The 25,473-nt window shown below is 43.0% G+C and overlaps 2 protein-coding genes across 4 annotated transcripts in view; both read right to left on the bottom strand.

Moving 5' to 3' along the window:
- Positions 1–25,473, bottom strand: part of LOC149205655 (DNA-(apurinic or apyrimidinic site) endonuclease-like) — a 350,957-nt gene that overhangs the window by 190,078 nt on the left and 135,406 nt on the right. The gene's annotated exons all lie outside the window — the stretch shown is intronic.
- Positions 19,769–22,256, bottom strand: LOC149205656 (uncharacterized). The gene is made up of 4 exons (XM_089393518.1): positions 21,098–22,256; positions 20,614–20,993; positions 20,242–20,457; positions 19,769–20,115 (listed from the first exon to the last, which is right to left on the bottom strand). The coding sequence occupies exons 1-4, from the start codon at positions 22,249–22,251 to the stop codon at positions 19,946–19,948; spliced, it is 1,920 nt and encodes a 639-aa protein (XP_089249644.1). The 5' UTR covers positions 22,252–22,256; the 3' UTR covers positions 19,769–19,945.

Here is a 25,473-nt window from a genome sequence, read left to right as displayed (position 1 = left end):
TTGTGGCATTTCATTAGAGGATTTGCCAGGCAGCTCCTGTCAAAGAAGGTGGGGAAGATTTATATATAGAGCTTCATATTTTGTCCAGATCAAACTCAACTCTCAATTCTGGGTTGTCACTGTCACTTCTAGGGATGTTTTAGGACATCTTCTTGAGGATGTGTTGCAGCAATTTCATCAATGGGAGCAGTGAAATAGACAAACAGCTGGATTTTGGGTTTTGGGAAGTTCTAACCCCATCACTAGTTTCAAATTCCATCAACCTACTCTGGAAGGTTTTCTATGCCCAACAGTGGGATTTTGGCCCATTTTGACCTATAAGGAGAACAACCTAGTCTAAGGCAGCAACAGTGTTACTGAAGTCCTCTCCAATGAAGAACAGTCAATCAAAGTCCCAAAGGCTATGCTACAGATGAGGGGAAACCATAAATGTGGCACTTGTGAGGCTCAAAAGAGGAGTAAGCTCACCAAAATCAGCTCCAAAATCTAGATGGGAGGTTCCAAGGTATGAACTCCTTGTCAAATGATTGCAACCATGTCCTCAACTCAAGGGATGTTCGCACATGCCAAATAGGAGTCCCAATAGCTAAGAAATGCATCCTCCAAGGTGATCGACCCAGCAAACTATGTGAGACATCCCTCCAAATGTGTGAATACGTTAAGTGTTCCAAAATTTGACACATGGCACGGCATGAGAGGTCTGAATGCCTAAACAATAACCTGAAAATACCTAGGGTATTATGGCGAGTGCCTCGAGAGTTGTGGAACTACCTAGGGCATTGTGAATTGCCTCGAGAGATATGAAAGTGCCTCTGGAACTATGTATACATATGAAAATATGTAGGGTAATCTTAATAGATAGATGCATGCCAAGAGCCCATAGCCAAAGCGTGACAAACACAGGGACCACGCTTAGTCATAAGATAAGTGGCTTTAGGTATAACAACCTTTACAATGTTAGATTTTGTAGCATCGGATGTGTTCTAGCCACTGAATTTGGCGAAGAGGCTAGAATGCATGAGATATCCAAAACCCAAAAATCGTTTCTGGAAATTCCACCTAGAGATGACTTAATTAGATTATTAACCTATTTTTTAATGTTTCCTAAGTCTAAACTTAAGAAAATGGTTAATTAATCACAATTAATTAATTCAAGGTGAGAATAGTCTAGAAACTCACACGAATCGACTTCAAGATGATCCTAGCCTTTGATTAAGATCTAATCCTGGTCGTTGATGCTCCAACAGAGGATTATAAAAGGAATTCGATGGGAACTTGAAGTACACACCATGGGACACTTGGAGAATTTGATTTTCCAAAGTGGTAGCAGTCAGTTGGGGGAGAGTTCGAGCTTCAGCGAGGAAGCAAAGTCAGTGAGGGCAGGGATAGTGAGGCTGGAGGAAGTTTTCCAGATCCAGCAAGTTCATTTACAGAGATGCTAAGATTTCGCTAGGAGGTTGCGCAGAGGCAACACAAAGCCTCAAGAAGGAAGACGTTTTTAGTTCCAGAGGCCAGGTAGAGGTTCCAGAGTGTTGGAGAAACGTTTTCCTAGTCAGCAGCAGGCAGGACGGCTAGACTAGCAGTCAATTCGAGCAGCAGTTTCCATAGGCAGCATCAAGTTGATGTAGAACCTGCGCAGGCTCAATTGGACGGCTTGCTTTCCAAATGCAATCTAGTGCCGAAATTGCTCAGAGTGAGGGTAAATTCCCTCTAGATGATTTTGCCAATATTCTCTCTACAAGGTAGCCAAATTTCGACGTCTAGTTTATTGTACTCAGATTTTTCTCACTACTGCATAATAATAAAACCCTCAGTTGCTGCATTGGTTTTCCCAAGTTGGGTTTTTCCGGAGACATTTGTCCAAAAATAACTATGTTAATTTTGATGTGTGCGCGCTAGCATATTTCTCAGTTTCCAACACTATTTTTCTTCCGCAGTATTTATTTGTGAAAATGGTAGTGTGAATTATTTGGTATTTGTTGTAGCAAACTGCAAATAAATTGTTAATAAATTAACAATTAGGAATATAATTCCCAGTTCCTGTGATAGATGAAGTTTTCACATCGTATCATAGTGTGAGTGATCAGCCGGGAAGCTCAAAAGAAAAGAAGGGGATTTTGTTGTTCACTAGGAACAATAGGCCGAAATTCATAGAGGTTGTGTGTAAAGTTTTGTAGATGTTCTATGCTAAGAGCAATTTCACTTTTCTCACAGCAATCATACAAGTAGATAAGCAAAATGCAGATAGAACATATAAGCAGATCTTACAGAAGACAAATCAGAAACAAGAAAAATGTATGTGTTTGTTTCGGCGGTCAACAGGATGCTTCAACCAGCAAAGTCTCCTTTGGTCAGCCAGCCCAGCATGTGTCACAACAACCCTCCAACCAGTAGATGAGTCAACCCAAGTCAGTTCTACAAAAGTCAACGCTGTCCTGAAAAGTCAACGCAGGGGCAGCAAGCTAAAAGTCAACGCAGCAGCAAAACAGTCAACCCTTTGACCTTGATTTTTGTGCCAGGTAGTATGGCCTTCAAAAATCGAACCTCCCACAAGTTTTCAGCTTGTTTGGACCAAGCGTTGACCAAAGTCAACGCTGGTCAAGCTTCTGCAAAACCCTAGCAACAGAAAAATCCTCTTCGTCCTTCCCACGTGTGGCTGAAATTCGTCCTCCAGGTAGCTCGTACTTTTTAGGATGAGAGAGGAAGATGTGAGTTGTGTTGTGTTCAAATTCTCTCCAACTTTTCCTGTATATATATATCCATCAATGAGGGTGTGTGACACATCTGTTGGGCATGTGAGCCTACATTACAAAACTGGCTGACCTTTGCACATATAATTTATTAAGAATAATAAATTCAAAATATAAGTTCTGCTCATCGGATTAAGACTTTTTTTATATGGATTTTACACCTCTCAGAAAGAGGAATCCAACAAAAATATTAGCCTCTTAATCTGAGCATCAGAACATGGAGTTTGGACCTAGTTGTCCAAATTTAACACTCCCTCTCAACTAGGGAGAACTCCATCTATTAGTGCAATTAACATCGTGAGTCATCCCGCCGAAACTTGCTTTGCTGGCTTCTTTATTTCAGAACAGAAGTGGGTCAGTCACAAAGACATCATTCCCCGACTGACATAATCAGTCCAGAGGTCCCAGACCTCACAAATCTTGATCCCAGATCAAGTGGTTGGACCATGCCATCCTAGATAGAGAGTACGGCAATCTCTGATGCGTCCATCAGTCTTTGCTAATAGTCTCTAGCTTTTCCACACCTCATTGGCCAAATGAGAGGTACTTCCCATGAGCCCTGAACTCAATGGGTAGGATGCATACGGGGCACAGATTAAATGAGTGGCGAACCAGCTCAATAATCACAAGGGTGGGGCAGAAGCATTATGAGTGCTTATAGCTCCGAGAAGCTATCCCCAAAGCCCCCTAGAGCTCCCAGAGCTCATCGTCCAACAGGACCCACATCATAGGGTCTTTCCACGACACCAAAACTCTCACGGAAGGTTAGGAACTTGACCTTCCCCAGGGGCTTAGTGAGAATATCCGCGACCTGCTCATCAGTTCCTATATGATCGAGCCTTACGGCGCCTCGCTGTACCATATCCCTGATAAAGTGGTACCTGATATCAATATGCTTGGATCGGTCGTGGAACACAGGATTCTCAGTCATACGAATCCCACTCTGATTATCACAGAGTATTACAGTGGTATCTAGCACATGTTGGAACAGCTCACTAAAGAGCTTCCTCAACCAAACTGCTTCACAACAGGCCATACTAGCAGCAATGTATTCGGCCTCCGTGGTGCTCAAAGCCACCGACTTCTGCTTCCTGCTCATCCATGAGATCGAAGCAGAACCAAGATTGAAACAACATCCAGATGTGCTCTTACGATCCACCACACTGCCAGCCCAATCGGCATCAGTATATCCCCGGAGTATCACACTCCCGGCAGTGTATCTCAGCCCATGGTTTATCGTGCCCCGAAGATATCTCAAAAGATTCTTGGCACCAACCCAGTGAAAATGATGAGGCTCAACCATCTGTTGACTCAAAGTATTCACTGCAAAACATATGTCCGGACGGGTGTTCACTAAGAACATCAAAGCTCCTATGAGTTGACGATACTCAGTAGGATTGGCCAAGATAGGCCCTGCAGCGCTGCCACTCAACTTCTTAAAGTTGAGTTCCATTGGTGTCGACACGGACTTACAGTCCACCATCCCAAATCTTTCCAGAAGCTTCACAATATACTTTCCTTGAGAAAGGAAAATCTCTCCAGGTCTCTGCCAGACCTCCAGGCCTAGGAAATAGTGCATCAGTCCTAGGTCTTTCATCTCGAACTCAGCAGCAAGCTCCCTCTTACATTGATGAATGAGAGGGTCATCACCTGTCAGGAAGAGGTCGTCCACATACAGCACTAGAATGAGAGGCTTTCCTTCCTCAACCTTAAAGTAAAGGTTTGGATCAGCATTGCTTCGAGTGAAGCCCAGCTTCATCAAGTAACTATCCATCCTCTCATACCAAGCTCTGGGTGCTTGCTTTAACCCATAGAGGGCTTTCCTCAACCTGCAGACATAAGTGTCTCGATCTTGAACTTCAAATCCCAGAGGTTGTTCTACATACACCTCTTCCTTTATTGCACCATGCAGAAAAGCGGTCTTGACATCCATCTGATGAAGACTCCATCCTTGCGTAGCAACAAGGGCTATGATGGATCGGATGGTGGTATATCGAGCCACAGGTGCAAATATATCGTCATAGTCAATTCCTTCCTTTTGAGAGAAGCCACGGGCAACAAATCTTGCCTTAAACTTTTCAGCACTCCCATCAGATCCATGTTTAATCTTGTAGAGCCATTTAGCGGTGACAACAGATTTGTCCTTCGGTCTCAGGACCACATCCCAGACATCATTCTTCATAATAGCCTCATATTCTTCATGCATAGCATCCTTCCAGACTTGATGCTTGATGGCTTCTTCAAAAGATCCAGGTTCAGATTGTATAATAGTACTCATGGCAGCTAGATACCCTTGGTATCTACACGGCTTCTTGCTTTCTCGGAATGTTCCCCTTGGGGCAGCATGACCCTCAGCATCTTCGAGGGTGTCCCTGAGCCATGATGGCCTCTTTCCTAGAGAAGGGGAAGGATCAATAGGGTCCATTGGCCCTTCAACATCAGGCATAGTCTCATCCTGGGGTTCTTCCAGATTTCCAGGTCTTTCTTCATGGTTTTCTTCAGATCTAGGAAGATCTACTACTTTCTTCAGGGAAGCATCTTCGTCAAAAGTGACATCATGGCTTATCTCTACTTCCCTTTGACCAAGTACATAGACTCTAGATGCCTTAGAAGTCTCACTGTAGCCCACAAACATTCCTTTCTTCCCAGTAGCATCCAGCTTACTTCTCTTTTCTTTCGGCACATGAAAATAGACAGGACATCCAAAAATTCTAAAATGTGAGACATCAGGTTTCTTACCAGAGAAAACCTCTTCAGGAGTTTTGGAGTCCAAAGCGGAATGAGGGCATCGGTTTTGAATGTACACAGCAGTATTTGCAGCTTCTCCCCACAGAAACTTTGGAAGACCCTGGTCACATAGCATGGCACGGGCAGCTTCCACAATAGTCCTATTCTTGCGTTCAGCAACACCATTCTGCTCAGGAGTATATGCAGTGGTAGTCTCCCTCTTAATGCCAGCTTCTCTGCAAAAGTCTTTGAACTCATTTGACTCATATTCAGTGCCATTGTCAGTCCTCAAAATCTTGATCTTCTTTCCGGTCATATTTTCCACCAAGGCTTTGAAGGTACGGAACCACATGAAAGCCTCATCCTTCTTCTTCAAGAAGTATATCCAGGTTTTGCGAGAGAAGTCATCAGTAAATGTCATATAGTAAGAACATCCCCCCAGGGATGTTACAGGCAACATACCGGAAAGATCAGAATGGACCAGTTGCAATATCTCAGATGTCTTTGTGACACTTGAGGGGAAAGGTCCCCTTGTATGTTTTCCTTCAGCACAGCCCTTACATACACCTTTATGATTATTTCCAAAATCAGGCATCCCTGTCACTACCTTCCTTGCTTCGGGAAGAGCCTTGTAATGAAGGTGTCCAAATCTTCGGTGCCATAGTTCGGTTTGACGGATAGTATCACAAGTCATAGCTCCCAACGGACTCCCTCCAACCTGGTAGAGTGTACCAACTCTAAAACCAATTGAGATAGCTTCCTTGAAGCTCTTCTTCCACATGAGTACCTTTCCATCAGAGAAAGTTACATTGAATCCTTTGTCTTCCATGGCAGATACAGACACAAGGTTCTTCTTCAATTTGGGTACATAGAGTACATCTTGTAGATGGAGGACTTGTCCTTGAGACAAGTGGAGGGTCACAGTCCCGGTCCCTTTCACAGGATAAGTGGCATTATCCCCAAGGATAATTTCTAGATTAGTATCCCTTTCAACCATGTCAGAAAGTGCTTCCTTGAATCCGGTGATGTGTCTTGAGGCACCACTATCGATTAGCCAGACATCCATAGTGTCGGGCGGAGATGCAGCTGAGAGAGCAGATATTAGAATATACTCATTTCTTTTATCAACAACATTAGACTCCTCATACCTGGTATTTCTGGTCCTTTTAGAAGGTGGATGGTTTCCTTCAAAGTGAGCCTTCCTCTTTCCTTTGGATTTGTCATTTCTTTGATTCCCATTCCTTCGGTTGTTGTTGTTGTCGTCACTATCGGGAGAATTCTTCTGGAAGGGGCATTCTCTAGCATAGTGTCCAGTCCTATGGTAGGTGAAACATTTACCCTTCTTCTTTTGAGTCTTAGTCCTTCCTTTGTCCTTGGAACCACCAGAGTTCTTCTTTCGGGAATGAGCAACATAGGCAGCATTTCTTTCATTATCAAATTCCTTCATCCTTGTTTCTTCTTGCATACATCTAGACAGAAGCTCATCAAAGTTAGGGATGGTATTATTGTTGAGAATGGTAGTTGTGAATACTTGCCATTCATATGGAAGTCCTCCAAGTGCGGTGAGAACCATCTCACGATCAGCTATTGTCTCCCCAATAGCTAGCAGATTGTTCCTGGTTTCGGTCAACTTCATAAAGAAAGTTTGAATAGACTCGTCTCGGCCCTTCTTCATATTCTTCAACTTGTTCTTGAGGAATAGCACTTGGTTCACATTGTTTACTCGGAACATAAGTATCAGTTTGTCATACATCTCCTTGGATGTGCCTATTTCAGATATGTAGGCAACCAGACTCTTATTTATGGATTCCCTGATCAGCAGTTTTGCTCTGATTTCTCCCTTCTTATACTTGTGTTTAACAGCAGCAGAGGTATTTGATGGAGGTTCTTGAATCTTCCCTGTCACATGATCTAGGAGATCATGATCTTTTAATTTGAGATCTAATAACATCTTCCAGGCATGGAAGTCATCACTTCCAGTCAGCTTGTCATTCTCCCTGAATTCAAGCTTAGAGGAATCCATTTCCTTCGATGATGATTGCTATAGATAGAGTTTGTCTTCACCTCAGCTCTGATACCATGTAAAGTTTTGTAGATGTTCTATGCTAAGAGCAATTTCACTTTTCTCACAACAATCATACAAGTAGATAAGCAAAATGCAGATAGAACATATAAGCAGATCTTACAGAAGACAAATCAGAAACAAGAAAAATGTATGTGTTTGTTTCGGCGGTCAACAGGATGCTTCAACCAGCAAAGTCTCCTTTGGTCAGCCAGCCCAGCATGTGTCACAACAACCCTCCAACCAGTAGATGAGTCAACCCAAGTCAGTTCTACAAAAGTCAACGCTGTCCTGAAAAGTCAACGCAGGGGCAGCAAGCTAAAAGTCAACGCAGCAGCAAAACGGTCAACCCTTTGACCTCGATTTTTGTGCCAGGTAGTATGGCCTTCAAAAATCGAACCTCCCACAAGTTTTCAGCTTGTTTGGACCAAGCGTTGACCAAAGTCAACGCTGGTCAAACTTCTGCGAAACCCTAGCAGCAGAAAAATCCTCTTCGTCCTTCCCACGTGTGGCTGAAATTCGTCCTCCAGGTAGCTCGTACTTTTTAGGATGAGAGAGGAAGATGTGAGTTGTGTTGTGTTCAAATTCTCTCCAACTTTTCCTGTATATATATATCCATCAATGAAGGTGTGTGACACATCTGTTGGGCATGTGAGCCTACATTACAAAACTGGCTGACCTTTGCACATATAATTTATTAAGAATAATAAATTCAAAATATAAGTTCTGCTCATCGGATTAAGACTATTTTTATATGGATTTTACACCTCTCAGAAAGAGGAATCCAACAAAAATATTAGCCTCTTAATCTGAGCATCAGAACATGGAGTTTGGACCTAGTTGTCCAAATTTAACATTGTGCAGTTCATTGACAGGTGGCTTGAATCATTGAGGCAGAAATTCAATTTTCAGTTGCAGGGTTGCAGAAAAGTCGAGTTGTCTGGGAAAAGTCGAGTTGTCTGGGATAATGACTCCGGCAATCAGAGGGATCAATAGCAACTCAGATTTTCAATGAGCATATTTTTGGTTAGACGCAGAGGGTTTTACAACATTTTGTAGTTGCAAAATTAGCGTCGAGTGGAAGAGAAAAGCATAAACAGCAAAGGGAAGATTTCTCTCAGGGAACTTCGAGTTTCAGAGGTTCAATTTTCCATTGCATATTGGCAATTGCTATGAGCAAACTTTCTCACTCTAGAAGGGAGTGCGAGTAGCAGATTCAGTAGTCGAGCAGAGGGAAAGAGGGAGCTTTTCGAAGTTTATTTCTCGAGTTTTGAGTTTCTAGATTTTGTAGCTCTTCATGGATGGTCATGTGAGATTGCCAGAGAAGGTCGTGCGAGATTGCCAGAGAAGGTCGTGCGAGATTGCCAGAGAAGGTCATGCGAGATTGCCAGAATACAGATCTAGGCAGCAGATCGAATTCCAGTTGCCGGAGACAGAGGAAGTGCGAGTTGTCCAGTGCGAGTTGCAAAGCGAAGAAAGGTCCCAGTAATGGACAAGGCTCAAAAGGAGGCAATGGGGCACCAGATCCAAGAGGAGGAGTATGAGACTCCAATGCGTCGAATGGGCAAGCTCCAGCGTAGTTACAACAAGGAGATCAATCAGATTAGCTCCAGATTGTTGCAACTGGACCATCACCTTTGTTACAGGGGTCCACAATACCATAATAGTAGATTCAGTGTTAGTAGATGCAGTGAGTCATTCAAAGGACAGTTGTATAGCTAGTTGTAGTCAGTACCCAGGAGACACTTGCAGAACTAGTTGTAGTGACACAAGCAGTGTGAATTGCCCAGTTGCAGTATGCAGGTGCAGTTCTAGCCAAAATATTCCCAACGCAGAGTTTCACAGTCTAGTTTCCAGTGCAGGACGACAATGCGAGTTGCTAGGAGGGAGTAGAGAGATTTCCCGTAGGGAAATCGAGACTCAGAGGGAGTGAAACTTCAAAGGGAGTAGACCTAGGGAAGCTAGCTTCAGGATCAGAGGACATCAGAGTCATTGCAAGAGTTGCAGCAGTAGTGTGTAAGCATTAGCAGCAACAGTATGAGTAGATCAGATTTTGCCATGTTCGCAGATACACCTCCAAGAGTGAGGTGGGGTGATTTGGTGATATAGTCCTAGAGAGCTACAGAGATTGGGCAGGATCCATTGAGGAGTCCACCTCATAAGATCATTGCCTGGCTACGAGGGGCCCACAGTGTTCAATAGCAAGATGGATCAGTGACAGTTGATGCAGTAAGTACCAGAGTGACAGTTGCAGACTAGTAGCAGTCAGATGCTAAGGAGCACAGTGCAATGTTGACAGCAGAGCACGTGGCTCAATGTAGAGTTAGCAGCAACACAAATCCTTCAGTGACAGTGCAGAGGCTAGTAGCAGTCAGGAGTTAGGAGACAGATGCATCATACTGAACACAAATGATTCAGTATTTTGGATGCTTCTCAGTTGCAGTAGTTGTAATTGCAGTAGCAACAGATGGGAGGGAGTTGCAGTGTAGATGCAGAGTTGGCAGCAATATAGTAGTGTCAACAGCAGCACAAATGCAACATTAGAGTCGCACAATGGTTGTTGGGAAACAGTATCCAGACATCAGCAACGTGACAAGAGATGACACAGAGACAGAGTGTTGTGACAAGGTGTGCAGCACTAGAACACAATCCTCGCTAAGAGGGAGTGTTAGTTTTTATAGCATCGGATGTGTTCTAGCCACGAAATTTGGTGGAGATGCTAGAATGCATGAGATCTCCAAAACCCAGAAATCCTTTCTGGAAATTCCACCTAGAGATGACTTAATTAGATTATTAACCTATTTTTAATGTTTCTTAAGTATAAACTTAGGAAAACTGATTAATTAACCAAAATTAATTAATTCAAGGTGAGAATAGTCTAGAAACTCACACGGATCGACTTCAAGATGATTGTAGCCCTTGATTAAGATCTAATCTTAGCCTACGGTGCTCCAACAGAGAATTATAAGAAGAAGTCGATGGGCACTTAGAGAACGCACCAGAGACACTTGGAGATTTTGATTTTCCATAGTAGTAGCAGTCAGTTGTCGGAGAGTTCGAGCTTCAGTCAGGAAGTAGAGTTAGTGAGGGGCAGGGACAGTGAAGCTGGAGGAAGTTTTCCAGATCCAACGAGTGCATTTACTGAGAGGTCGATATTTCTCTAGGAGGTTGCACAGAGGCAGCGCAGAGCCTCAAGAAGGCAGTTTGATTCGCTGGAAAGGAATACGTTTTCAGTTCCAGAGGTCGGGCAAAGGTTCCAGAGTGTCGGAGAAACGTTTACCTAGTCAACAACAGGCAAGACAGCTAGATTAGCAGTCAGTTCGGGCAGCAGTTGCAGCTGGCAGCATCAGGTTGACGCAAAGCCTGCGCAGGCCCAGTTGGACGGCTTGCTTTTCAGAGGCAATCAAGTGTCGGAATTGTCGGAGTGAGAGTAAATTCCCTCTAGATATTTTTGCCAATATTTTCTCTACAAGATAGCCAGATTTCGACATTCAATTTATTGTACTCAGATTTTTCTCACTGCTGCATAATAATAAAGCAGTAAACCCTCAACTGTTGCACCGGTTTTCCCAAGTTGGGTTTTTCCGAGGATATTTGTCCAAAACTAATTGTGTTAATTTTGATGTGTGTGCTAGCATATTTCTCAGTTTCCAGCGCTATTTTTCTTCCGCGGTATTTATTTGTGAAAATCACAGTGTGAATTATTTGGTATTTGTCGTCGCACACTGCAAATAAATTGTTAAATAAACTAACAATTAGGAAAATAATTCCTAGTTCTTGTGATAGATGACATTTTCACATATAGTACATCAGAAAAAACTTCTACACGAGGGTAAAGTGAAAAAACCTAGGTGTTCAATAAGTAATCTGTCCTAGCAAATTCACTCCATGAACCCCATGTACCTACCCCAAACATAAATAGCCTAAAAGGAATTTCTAAATATTCGAAAATATGGCTAGGTTGGATCATGGAACATCATTTCTCTAAAAGCAACAAAAGACTAGACCTCCTCCAAGGCAGAACAATTTCAAAAGACCATCATGGCAATCCAACTCACCAAGGTACCAAATTATATTTCTTGGTTATTGCTATTCATGTACAAATTTTGGGCATAAGGCTATAAATTGTGAAGATCGTAGCAGTGTTAACTACAAAGGATATCAACAAAACCCTAGAAGCATGTTTACAAGTAGACAAGTCAGAAACCCTAATGGATTCTCCAGCAAAAGGTACACAACATTTGCTCCATCATTCAAGTACAACATAAAATGCTTTAAATGCCATAACTTTGGACATATTGCATGAGACTGCAGATGTGACATGAAGTGGACTCCTAAGCAGATTAGGCAAGAAAGCAAACCCACTAAGGTTTGGAGAAGAAAACATGTTAAAGAAGAAATATTATCAGGAGCATCCCCGCAAAAGCAAGACCCTTTGCCATTAATGTCAAAGGGGGAGAGAAAAGGAAGTGCAGTATGGAGATAAAGGAAGTGAAGCATGGAGACAAGGGAAGCATGATGACAAGGGGAGCATGAGTGTTGAAATCAATGACAAAGGGGGGGACTCTTGGAAGAATTTGTCATTGATGTCAAAGGGTGAATGGACCGGCACTTGTTTGATGATATGCATGCAAACGTTAGTGAATTTGTGTGCAAGACCACCCTAGATTGGTAGCCCTTGTCATGTCATTTCCTTTGATAGGTGGCACATATTGTGGATCCTCTTGCTTGGAGAGATATTGATTTTTGAAGTTTGATGTCACGAGAATGGGTTTAGCACCAGCATCTTGCCCCACAAAATCATGACCTTAATGTTTTATTGCTGACATAGAAGAAGGTCAAAATTGTGAGTTGAATTGTCCTAGTTCCATATGTCCAAGTCAGCCTTGAACGAAGATATTATGGAAGACAAAAAAAAATAATTTTTAAGGTGTCTAATCCACCTTGTTCAGGTCAGCTTTCCTCTGTCAGGTCAGCTCCAAAGATGATGATTCAGATTTACCCTAGTCAGTGATTTGATTTTCCACAAAAAGGTCTGATGAAAAACTTTGAATAGGGCCCAGGTTCTGCTACAAAATTAGGATATATGCGTCAGATTCAACTCTGCCATAGACTTCAGATCTGCTCTTAATATACCCACAGATTAGCTATTTAAAACAGAGATAGAATGCCTCAGAAATCATAGAATCTGTTGCCACAGAGGTGATTCGGACCTGTGTAAGACGAGACCTCAAAAAGACTTAAATAGTGTCTAAAGGTTGACTCAAAAACTTGCTTCAGGACTGCCCTAAATAGGGCTGAAAACTTGGCCTCAGGGCAAGCCGAGATGTGCCTTGGATGGTGCCTCAGTGAGGCTGAATTTCGCTGATATAGAGAGCTGCAGATCTTCCTCAAAGGGCCGCACATCTGCCTCTGTAATTCGGAACAAGCCTCAGTCTTTGTCAAAGGGTGTGCTGAATTAGTCCTCAAAACATAACCAAAACAGGTCTCTGAAATGACCTTTAAACCTGTCTCCACGCAGCTATAAAATAGCCCTGTTCAGAACATTAAACACAGAAATTCTTCTTTAGATTTTTGGCTTCCTTACTAAATAGTGTTGTAGACAAGGTAAACAGCCAGCATGCTCCAAGTCGAAGTGACTAGCTCAAATGCTTATAACCGAATGACAAAATGAGGGGGCTCCTCTCTCCTTTATAGAATTGACCTCTCCCAATCCCAAGGCTCACCTCCTCCAACGTAATCCCCTCTTGCCACGTGTTCCCTTTCCATCTGCACAGTCTCCCCAAGTGTTTGTGTGGGCCCCATCTTTGCATGGTCCTTTGGCCCCCCTTGGCTCCCCTTTAAGTCACAATGTTGTGCTACTAGGAAGTGACTTTTATTCTAAAAGTGAGTTATGTCCCCTTTTCCTCACCTTTTTATTTAAAAATAACTATAGAAGCCAAAATTGAGCAAAATTGAATATTCTAATTAGCCATGGCTAATTCGGAATATTAGTCTCCCCCGGCAAAATGTTGCTTGTCCTCAAGCAACTGCAGTGATGGATGCTGCAAAATTTTCCCACTCTCCCAAGTGGCATCCTCATCCAGTAAATTCTTCCACCTCACCAAGAATTCCCGGACCGTCCTGCTCTGTAGCTGCCTCTCCCTGGTATCAATAATAGCCTCTGGCTACAACACCAAATGCCCCTCATCATCCGTGGGTGGTAGCTCATCTGTCACTGTCACATGTTGTCCTAATGCCTTCTTCAGGCATGATACGTCGAAAACATTATGAATCTTGCTGCCTTGGGGCAGCTCCAACTCATATGCTACCTGTCCAATCCTGTGTATCACCCTGTATGGCCCATAAAAGTGGGGCTTGAGCTTTTCAGCCCCCTTCTGCTTCAGTGACAACTGTCGGTATGGTTGTAATCATAGGTAGACCAAGTCCCCCACCTCAAACTGTCTCTCCACCCGACCCCTGTCAGCGTACAGCTTCTGTTGGTTCTGCATTGTAGCCATGTTATCCTTGATAGCTTGGAGAATATCCTGACTCTTTTGGATCCAAATCTTGGCTCTCGGAGCCTTGCTAGCACCAAACATCACATCAGCAAAAGATAAAGGATGATATCCATACAAAGCATAGAATGGTGACATACCGATGGACATGTGATGTGTAGTGTTGTAGCAGTACTCCTCTAGATGCAGCCACTTCAGCCATGCTCGCTACTGTCCACTGACATAGTTACGCAAGTAGCCCTCCAGCCACTTGTTAACTATCTCTGTCTGCCCGTCCGTCTGTGGGTGATAACTGGTACTCGGTGTCAACTCCGTCCCCACCAACCGGAAAAGCTCCTGCCAAAATCCGCCCATGAAACGGCTGTCCCTGTCACTGGTGATGGTCTTGGGAAGACCATGTAACTTGAAAATCTCTCTGAAGAACAACTTGGCCACCTGCGTTGTTGTGTAGTGTGCGGATATGGCGTAAAAGTGTGAGTACTTTGTCAGCTGATCAACGACGGCAAAGATGCAATCCTTGCCCTGTACCATGGGCAACCCTGTGATGAAGTCCATCGAAATACACTCCCATTTCCCGTCCAGAATGGGAAGAGGCTGCAATAGTCCTGTTGGATGGTTCATCTCCCCCTTGTTCCTCTGGCAAACATCGCACCCCCGGACATGCTGGTGTACATCCTCCTTGAGGCCCTTCCATGAGAACCTCTCTCTAATGGCCCTGTAGGTTTTGGTAAACCCCTGATGACCTGCCAATGGTCAATCATGTGATGCCAGAAGTATCTTCTTCTTGAGTTGAGACCCCTTAGTCAAGAATATCCGATCCCTGTAGTAGATGATCTCATCGACCACCCTGTACCTGTCATCCGCCACCTACCCATCCAGAACCTCACATGCAAATCTGTCCTTGGAGTACTCTACTAAGAGTCGAGCCCTCCAGTCTGCGTCCAAGCTCATAAGAGACAACGTGGTTGGCCTACGTGAAAGGGCATCTGCTACCACGTTGTTCTTACCCTTGACATACTCAATGTCAAAGTCATATGCTTGGATCTTGCTGATCCGCTTATGTTGCCTCTTCTGTAGCTGCTTCTGCTCCAAAAAGAACTTGAGGTTGTTGTGATTAGTGCTCACCCTGAACCTGTTACCCACCAAATACTGTCGGTACTTAGCCAATGCATGCATGATGGCCAGCATCTCCTTGTCGTATATAGAATACAACCTCTCGTGCGGAAGGAGCTTCCGGCTCTCAAAGGCTATAGGGTGACCTCCCTGCATCAATACTGCGTCGATCCCCTCTCTCGACGCATCACACTCCAAAACAAATGGTTGTGTAAAATCTGGCAACACAAGCACTGGGCAACTGCTCATAACCTCCTTGAGCCTGTCGACGCTGTATCCAACCAACTGAATGCCCCCTTCCTCGTCAAATCTGTCAGGGGTGCAGCAAGCTGTGAGAAACCCTTGACGAACTTCCGGTAGTAAGTACAAATGCCAATGAATCCTCGAAGTTCCATCACGTTTCTCGGCTCCGGCCAATCTCTGATGACCCTGATCTTCTCCTCGTGGACCCTCACTCCGTCCACTCCTATGATGTGTCCCAAGTATAACATCTCTGTCAACCCAAACTCACATTTGGAGAGCTTGGCATAGAACTGTTGCTCCTCCAAGATGCGCAATATTGTCTCAATGTGCTGGAGATGCTCCTCCCAAGTCCTGTTGTAAATGAGGATATCATCAAAGAACACCAACACAAACTTACTTAAGTAACTGCAGAAGATGTGATTCATGCAAGATTGAAATGTAGCTGGGGCGTTGGTTAGCCCAAAGGGTATCAACAAAAACTCAAAGTGCCCATAGTGACACCTGAAGGCGGTCTTGGGAATGTCCTGCTCTCTCACGCGAATCTAATGGTACCCAGATCTCAAATCAATCTTTGAGAAGAACCATGCTCCTCTCAACTCGTCCATCAACTCATCGATCCTAGGTATGGGGTATCTGTTCTTCAGGGTCTTCTTGTTCAGGGCCCTGTAGTCAATGCACATCCTCAATGTGTCGTCCTTCTTCTTCACCAACACCACGGAAGAAGCAAAAGGACTCGTGCTCGTCCAAATGTGCCCAAGAGCCAGCAACTCCTGAATGGCCTTCTCAATCTCATCCCGATAGGCCTTGCGATGCCTATATGGGGTAGTAATCACTGCCTGTATGCCCTGCTCAAGCTCAATGGTGTGCTTAAACCCCCGGTCCGGTGGCTGTCCCGGTGGAATCTCCCCAAACACTGTGGCATACTAGTCAAGGATGGCCTGTATCTCTGGGTGCACCGTCTGCCCTATAGTCCCTGCCTCTGATGCACGCAGCTCCACTACCCACTCTACATCTCCCTTCCGGAAGACTGCCTCCATCCGATGAGCTAAAACAGTCTAAGGTGGGTATGTGTGCTGCCCCCGTATCTTCTCATGCCTCCCTGTCTTCTCATCATCCCACTACATCTCTAGGGCCTTCCAATCTGTAGTGACCTTCCCTAGAGTGATGAGCCACTGAACACCCAGTACTATGTTGGTGTCCGAAGTATTGACCACGAAGAAGTGGTCAGTCAGAGGGTAGGTGCCCATTGTCACTGATAACTTTGGAACATAACAAGCACACACCATGGTCTGATCTCCTGGGACCAAAACTGAAAATCCATCGAAGCTCTCTGTCGGTATACCTCTCCGTTCAACCATCTGTGCATCGATGAAGTTGTGGGTGGCCCCATTGTCAACCAAAACTGATACTCGTTGGCCACGTACTGTCCCCTGTACGCGCAGCGTCAAATACTTAGGAACTCCTCGCAATGCTGCAAGGGCTCCTTCAATAGGTGCAAAAGCTGCACCACCCACTGCTGGTGGTGGAGGCGACAAGGGACCCTGCATGGCATGACTATCTCCTACCTCCACATCATCCTCCTCATCCTCTTCCCCGCTGCTCTCGGAGAAGACCTCAATAAAATGTGCTTTGCTAGCAACACATCTATGTCTTGGTGGCCACGGCTCCTAACAGGTGAAGCACAACCGCTTCTTCTTCAACTCCCTCCTGGCATCATCATCAATCTGTACTCGTCCTGGATTCCCTTTCGGAGGCAGAATCCTCACGTCTTTCCCCTTAGGCTGGAAAGTCTGTCTCTAGGGGTAAGGTGTCCGGGTCCTGGGTAAGGCATCCTGTAAGTCCTGGGCCCTGCTAATAGCATCCTGGAGTGTGACTAGTCTAGTCGACCTGACTAGACCCCGAAGTGGCTCTGCTAACCCCTCAACAAACATGTAGATCCTCCATGTTGTGGATAGATCTGGCACCATCACTGAGATCCTCAAGAAGTCTGCAATGTAGGTCTCTGAGCTCCCTGTCTGCTTGAGCCTCGTCAGCTCAAAGAAGTGTTGTTCCGGATCCCTCTGGTCAAACCTCTCCATCAATCTCCTGGTAAACTCGACATATGTCGTCACTGTGGCATGTCCGAGTGTAACCATCCCATGGAACCACCAATCCTGGGCCTCACCATCCAAATGTAATGTTGCCACCTTGATGGCCTCTGTCTCTGACATCTTGTTAAGCTGGAAATAGATGTCCAGCTTCTCCACCCAAGACCTTGCCGAACTATTTGATGAACCATCAAACATAGGCAAGTGGAATCTACTAGCTGTGCGTTGGGTGTCTCCATCGTGATAATGCTGGTGTCGTCTGTGATGGTCGTGGGGTCTACTATCCCGCTGGAGCTGAACAAAGTCTCTGAATGAGAGAGCGTCCTTGAACTCCTGCCCATAGGCCTGGTACTCTGCAAAATAATCGCCCATGTGACCGGGCTCTACCTCCTGCTGAGCTCCAGCCCCTTTGTCTACTCCTAGAAAAGTGGGCATGGTAGAGCGTGTAGGGGCATGTGAGGCCATTTGCTGAGTAGTATCACGCTGAGTGGCACCCTGCTCTGGAAAATGGTGAGATGCACTTGATCCCTCTCCAACCTAGAAAATTTGTGGGCTCTCACGTTGTCTAGCCTCCACCGCCGTGAATCTCTGCCCCATCACCTCGATCTGCCTCGACAGATCCTGCACTGATTTGAGGAGCATGTCCGCAAATTTCTTCCCATCATCATCTGCCATCAATTCCTCCTGCTCTGCGTCCACCACAGGCTCGACTTGCACCAGGCAAGTGAAGAAATACACTCAGAATAACAAAGGAATGGCCTCTGCGTGGATGATGCTGGAAAATTGTCGTGCTGCTACTACTGCTGGAAACCAAATGTGGATTTGGGGTTGTTCCCCTCCTCAAAAAATGTTGAAACTCTGGAATCCGCCCCTACTTAGAAAACCCAGAAAGCTTTTCTGAAATGGTCGACCAGCGAAAATCGCCACTTTGGGGAATCACGCAATCCCTCAAGGCCCTGTGCTGCCACTGAGTAGAATCCTCCAAAATACTACCTGAAACTCTGCCAAACCACTCCAATATGCAAGAGTTGATCCCTTGCTCAATATCCCAGCTCAACTCCTCCACAAATCCTCAATCTGGAACTACTCCTAGGAGAATTGCGTCCCACTCTCTCAAGACTGCGCAGTCTTCCAATGCTCAGCTCCACCTCAATGCCAAAGCTCAAAACTACAACAAAAAGACTGCCGAAAATACCTTGCCCGAATAGGCACTCGAAGTCCCGCAGGGCTAAGGGTGAGATCTTCGAACGGAAACACTCAGTGCACTAAACAGTGCTACAGACAGGCTAAACAGCGAGCATGCTCCAAGTCGAAGTGACTAGCTCAAATGCTCATAATCGAATGACAAAATGAGGGGGCTCCTCTCTCCTTTATAGCATTGGCCTCTCCCAATCCCAAGGCTCACCTCCTCCAACGTAATCCCCTCTTGCCACGTGTTCCCTTTCCATCTGCGCAGTCCCTCCAAGTGTTTGCATGGTCCTTTGGCGCCCCTTAGCTCCCCTTTAAGTCACAACGTTGTGCTACTAGGAAGTGACTTTTATTCTAAAAGTGAGTTATGTCCCCTTTTCCTCACCTTTTTATTTACAAATAACTATAGAAGGCAAAATTGAGCAAAATTGAATATTCTAATTAGCCATGGCTAATTAGGAATATTACAGAAAAAGTCAAAAACTTGTTTTTCGTGTTTAGGATAAAGGACCCTAGTGATTCCATCCAAGGCGAACCCAAAATTATATCACTATTATCGCAAAATAAGGTTTTACCAATGAATTGCGAGGCAAAAATATAGTCTCCAATGCATAGTTGTAGATTGTTTATGTTATATTCTTTATTATTCATCGAATCCATTATTTCAATTATGTTCAATTTAGGAATCACTAATTGGTTAGCACATTCAATACTAACATAATTTTTAGTCTGAGTAGGATCGATAGAGATTATAACGTCCCTTCCTACAAGTGATCCTTTATTTTAAATAGTGCATTAACACACATCATAAAAGTTTTAGGAAATCTTCCATCACTAATCTCCATTTTTACTTCCTTCAATTCTGAATTAGACTCCATTTGCATTCGTCAAAGAGCTTTGGGTTCAATGTTACCAGACTCGGAATCGGCAATAAATCGGCGAGGCAAAAGAGCGAAGAGTTTTAATCGGATCGGGAAAAAATCGGGAAAAAATCGGGAAAAAATCGGCAAATTCATTAAATAAAAATATACACATATATTGAATTAAAAAAACCATTTTTCATTAATATTGGATAAAGGTATGTCCAAACAATGCATAATATCAATAGATGTCCAAAATATCATGAATAAATAAGTATCTCATATATGTTATGAGTCCACACATGATCCAAAGCACTGAGTTTTGAGTCCTTAGAAGCATATGCTTCTAAAAGTTTACAAAAAAGTAAAAAACTGCATACTAATCAGAAAAAAATCAGCAACTAAGAGTCTAAGACTCTTAAGAGTGAGAACTAGAAGCAATTCCTCCCGCTCCTTCGCCTGCTTGACTCTCAAAGTTCTCCAAGTCATGAAGGCTGAAAAGAGGAGGCTCATCTAATTGAACCCATTCTGCCGCATTTGTAGCTTGCAAATCTAACTCTTCAAGGTCAATTGGTGAATGATCAATACCTGTCATTATCATGAGACATTGAAATGTGAATTAAAATTTCACTTTGAAGTTTGAACTTTAAAGTTTAAACTTTTAAAGTACGAACTAGATTATGAAACCTTCAAATTCAAGCTCTCGAATCTCACCTTGTATTTGTTTGTTGCGAAGTCGTAGATTGTAATGGACAAATACAAGGTCATTCAAGCGCTTTTGTGTCAATCGGTTGCGCTTCTTAGAATGTATTTTCTCAAACATGCTCCAGTTGCGTTCACAACCTGAAGCACTGCATGCTTGGTTTAAGATTCGAATGGCAAATCTCTTCAAATCTGGCGTATCACTACCAAAGTTTTGCCACCAAAGACCTAGCAAGTGGTAAGGGTTTGTGAGTAGAAGACTAGAAGTACCAAATTAGTAAATAGTAAAAACTTAAAAAGAAAATAAAATTTAATAAAACATTTAACATACAAAATAAAGTTTAAACAAATTTAATGAATTGATGAAGCCTTCAAGCTGGGTACCTGGCAACATCTTTGACCTTTGTCTTATAGCACTGGTATAGGCAAACAATTTAGATGGTGTCCTGTAATCTTGTAGTTGGGAAAAGACACGATTTTGTTGTTCTGGATCAGGGAAGCACCTTTCCAAGCATGTCATAAGTCCTCTGCCAACCTCCCCATCCTCATTAAATTTGCTCTTATCATAAAAATATTGTGGGTTTAAGAAGTACCCAGCAGCATGTAAGGGGGAATGCAATTGCCTATCCCAACGTGCATCTATAATGTCCCAAAGGGGCATATACTTTGTCTCATCATCCCCATATCTTCTTTTGATGGCCTCCTTTGCGAGATCCATCGCCTCATAAATGTAACCCATAGCGGGTTTGTCACCATCAACCATCCTGAAAGTTCAAGCATTCAAATTTAAAGAAATATGAAACATTGTAAATAAAAAGAAGCTTGAAATGAAATTTAAAAAATGAAAAAGTTAAAAGACTAAAAGTACCTGAGAACTCTAACAAGGGACTCCGTCACAGCAATAATCTCTTCAGCATCTTTCCAGAAGCCATCATTAAACACAAGTGCAACAATTTCGATGCCTTCAGGGGTCTTGGAATGTTTAGATCCCATCCACTCAGGTCCCAAGAACATCCTCTTCAGATTTATCTTTTGCTCAACCACAGATTGCAAAGATATGAAATTTGTTGCAAATCTAGTCACTGCAGGTCGAACAATTTCTTTACCTTCAGTGTATATTCTCATAGTGTTTAGGACAATAGTGTGGTTGTATAGGTATTTGGTTATGGATTTTGCCTTCTCCACAACCTCATGTATCCAATGAAGCTTACCAATGTCCTCAAGCATTAAATCTATGCAATGGGCAACACAAGAGGTCCAAAAAATAGTGGGGTGCCTCATCTCAAAAAGTCTACCAGCAGCCATATAATTCGCTGCATTATCGGTGACAATTTGTACAACATTTTCTTCTCCCACTTCTTGAACAACTTCCTCCATCATTTCACAGATAAGTTGGGCACTCTTAACCTTATCTGAAGCATCCACTGACTTGAGAAACATTGTGCCTGCGGGACAAGATACAAGGAAATTTATTAAAGTTCTATTCCTCTGATCTGTCCATCCATCACTCATGATGGTGCACCCTGTTTCTACCCATGATGAACGAAACTCAGCTAGCAGAAGCATGACATCTTCAACACTCTCTAACAACATATCTGTCCTAAGGCTCTCTGATGTAGGGGCTTTGAACCCTGGACCTGCATTAGCAATTGCATCAATCATAGCTTGCCAATAAGGACTTCTGGCACAGTGGAAAGGTATGTCAGAATAGAACCAAAAGTTAGCAATGGCCTTCCTTGCCTGAATATGGATATTTTTTTTCCAACCAGTGCCATCCAAGGTAGGTTGGGAACCGGGTTTTGTGCGGGGAGCAAAAAAGGCGTTTATGTTTCCACCTCCAGTGTTCAAGGAAGGAGTTGAAGGACTGGCATGGCTTTGAGGCATGTGTGGAAAACTTGGGAACGGCATTGAGGATTCAACAGATTGAGGTGACATGGGGCTAGTGACAGAAAAAGTATCAACTCCAACATTTCCTATTTCAGCAGTTTGCTTTGCTTTCTTGGCATTATGCTGCTCTAACATTTCAAGGGCCAAGGCTGCTTGGTGTTGGACATTCTTGTCAACCTTGGTGCAAATACCTATATCATGGCCAGGTATTTTTGCAAGGTGGAACTTGAATCTATAAATGCCTCCACTGCATTTTGTTTTGCAAAATTTACAAAGGACCCTAGGGTCTCCGGGAATCCTGTCACAATAAGCCCAAGCAAAGTCCTTCTCTCTCGGCATTGTTGTTGCTTTGAACTTGTGTTTAATTTGTGGCTTCTGTTAAGATGAGTCCTGTGAAAGACAAGAAAAAATCAAATTTAAAAATCATCCAAAAATTTAAAATATGCTAGAAATTTAAAAAAGTAAATGAAGAGTCAAGACAGATGGACAAAACACTCATATTTGTAGCTGCTTCAAGCTCAGACTTGGTGGCAGGTGCTACTTGGAACAGTCACCTAGGAACAGAATTGTGGCTCAGATTTGTTGGAGGGCTCAGTCCTTGAGGCACAGTTACTAACTTACTGTTACAGTGTTATGAAATTATGAATACAGTGCAGAGTCCAGACCAACATTGTGAATTTCATAAGTTTTTGCACAATCTAGAGTCAATATCTTACCAAAGCCTGTTTCACTGCTTATATTATAGCAAGGCTGTAAGGGACATATGAATGAAGAGCTGCCTGATGACAATGAAGCTCCAGCATCTGAATATTAAGGCCATTGCAGGAAGGATCTTATAGCAGATGCGGACTCATATTTGCAAGGACAGCCTTTAGGCCAGAAAATGTATGATCAAGGTATTGCAAAGCATATTAATTTCTAGCCTTTAAATTTTACCTTAGTCAAGCAACCAGTAAGATTAATATGGAGACCTGTAGCAGCAGCATTATAGGCTGATCTGAAACACCATCAAATCAGTGTCACAGTGATTAGAGGAGCACTCTTCCTGGTTTCATTTGTGGACAAACTCTTCATAAAACATCTAAGGGTATCTTCAGATTTGGAAAGTTGAAGTTCTGCTGCCAGTTTGGAGATCTTTCGTTCAGAATGCATTTCATCTTGAGATCTATTTTGAGGTTTCATTGGCAGTTTTAAAGGATCTGTTCCAAGGGAGATAAGCGCTCCACTTGAGAAGCCCCCAATGCTTGTTTGTTAATAAAGATTCTAGACCTTGTTAATATATAAAAAAATAAAAAACAAAAATCTTAGCCAAAAAAGAAAAATGTAGTCCATTCCCATGACAAATAGACTACCAACCGCTGTGTGGAAATAATTTGAACAAACTGTTGTGATTATTAAAAAGACATCTCTATCCTGACCATGACAAATTACTAACAGTCATATAACGTATATGCGATATGGAATCTGGCAATCTGAAAAATGAAGTCATAATAATATTTATATAACGTATATCAAATCCGAAAAATGAAGTGATATAACCGTAACGTATATCAAATGTACAGTGGACGCAAGCTATCGGTGAAGGCTGAACTGTACAGTCGAACTGTCGAAGAGAAAAACTGTGACGCTGACCTGCGTTTCAATTTCACGCGACAGGGAGTCGGGACTGTGCTTCCAAGTTCCAATGCGGGCCGCGGCTTCGTCGTTCCAGAATCCAGATTCCAAACTTCGAATGCGCTTAGAGTCTTAGACAGACAGGCTTCGTCGTTCGAGAATCGACTGTCGACAGGGATATGCTGCGGTTCGAATGCTGCAATGACAGATGTTATATAATATAAACAATGCAATTTTATGCCGGCACCGTTAAACTGTTAAAAAATTCACCGAAGCGGGAATGCAAACGCGGGAACAGGCGACAACCCTAGAATTTTGGCGCGACTCGTGAAAATCGGATGAAATCGAACGGAATCGCATAAATCGCGCGTCTAACTCGCGTTGACCACGAGTTAAACTCGGTCAACGCGAGTTGACACGCCAAGATTCGTAACGGCTCGTTCTGCCGCCGATCAGACTCAAAATCGCGATTATTCCGATTTTTTCACGATTCCTGTTACACTGTTTGGGTTTGAAGGTAACCCCTCCTAATAAATTTTGTTTTTTTAACTAAATATTTTTTTAAATAATAATATTTTTTAATTAAAATTAATTAACTATATAATTAAATTAAATATTAATTAGTTATATAATTATTTAACTTATTAATTATATATTTGATTTATATATAGCAATTGAATGTTATATGAATCATAAATGTGACCACCGTGACTATATAATTAATAGATTATAACCCTTACGAATGGAACGGAACGGTGATATGCGAGGAAACGGAGTGTTTGACCATCAGTGATAGCTCGAGGTTGATGGAATATGTCACGGGTAGACAGGGAATAACACAAACAAGGATGGTCGGGACGGTGTGATGGTTGAGTCGGCAAGAAAGACTGCGGACAGGAACAAAATAGGACGAGCCGGCAGGCAAAAGAAAAAACGGTAGATGGGAATGGTGACGGCAGTCGGAGAGTTGTTAAGGGATCAATGCGGCATTTAGCGAACTAGCGAATTACAGGAATGGCGGCTTGGTCAAAGAAGTCATGACGAGTGGAAAACGAGTCGGTGTTCGGTGGTTAACAGGTTTATTCGTTGTAGTGGACGCGAGCTATCGGAACTATGGGAGCAACAGTAGAGGCGATGGTCCATCAAGTGGTTTGCGTGGCTAATAATAGAGGCCTTATGGTTGTTGCACACAAGGCTAGGTAAGTCGTTTATTTTTTGTTTTGATTTTTTTAATATATATATATATATGATATATATATATATATATATGATATATATATATATATATATATATATATGATATATATATATATATATATATATGATATATATATATGATATATATATATATATATATAATAAATAAAATAAATCTGATTTTTTTTTGGATTTTTTTTTTCTTTCTAATATACTCTTTTTCTTTTTCTTTTTTTATGTATGGCCAAAGGCCTGACTACAAGATGCAGAATCTCCAACACTTGTACGAAACGATTCAAGGGCAACAAGGTTGACGTATTTTGACGACCAAGGACCTGAATCGAAGAACACAGCTCTGTGTAGCAGTTAAGCGGCCAGAGGATCAAATAGCTCTTATACCAATGTAACGAACAAGGTTCGTATACGCAACAATAATCTTCAGAATACTTCGAAGACAAAGACATCCATTGTAGGACAAGTAAGTGTATATTGAATATTATATAAAAGAAACGATGAGATGATTACAATGAAGGTGAGGGCCTGCTT

This window comes from Pinus tabuliformis, chromosome 1_2, assembly GCF_031772625.1.
Source record: "Pinus tabuliformis cultivar Carrire ecotype Pingquan chromosome 1_2, CPIR1, whole genome shotgun sequence".
Classification (NCBI taxonomy): domain Eukaryota; kingdom Viridiplantae; phylum Streptophyta; class Pinopsida; order Pinales; family Pinaceae; genus Pinus; species Pinus tabuliformis.
This window is presented reverse-complemented; position numbering and strand designations above follow the sequence as displayed.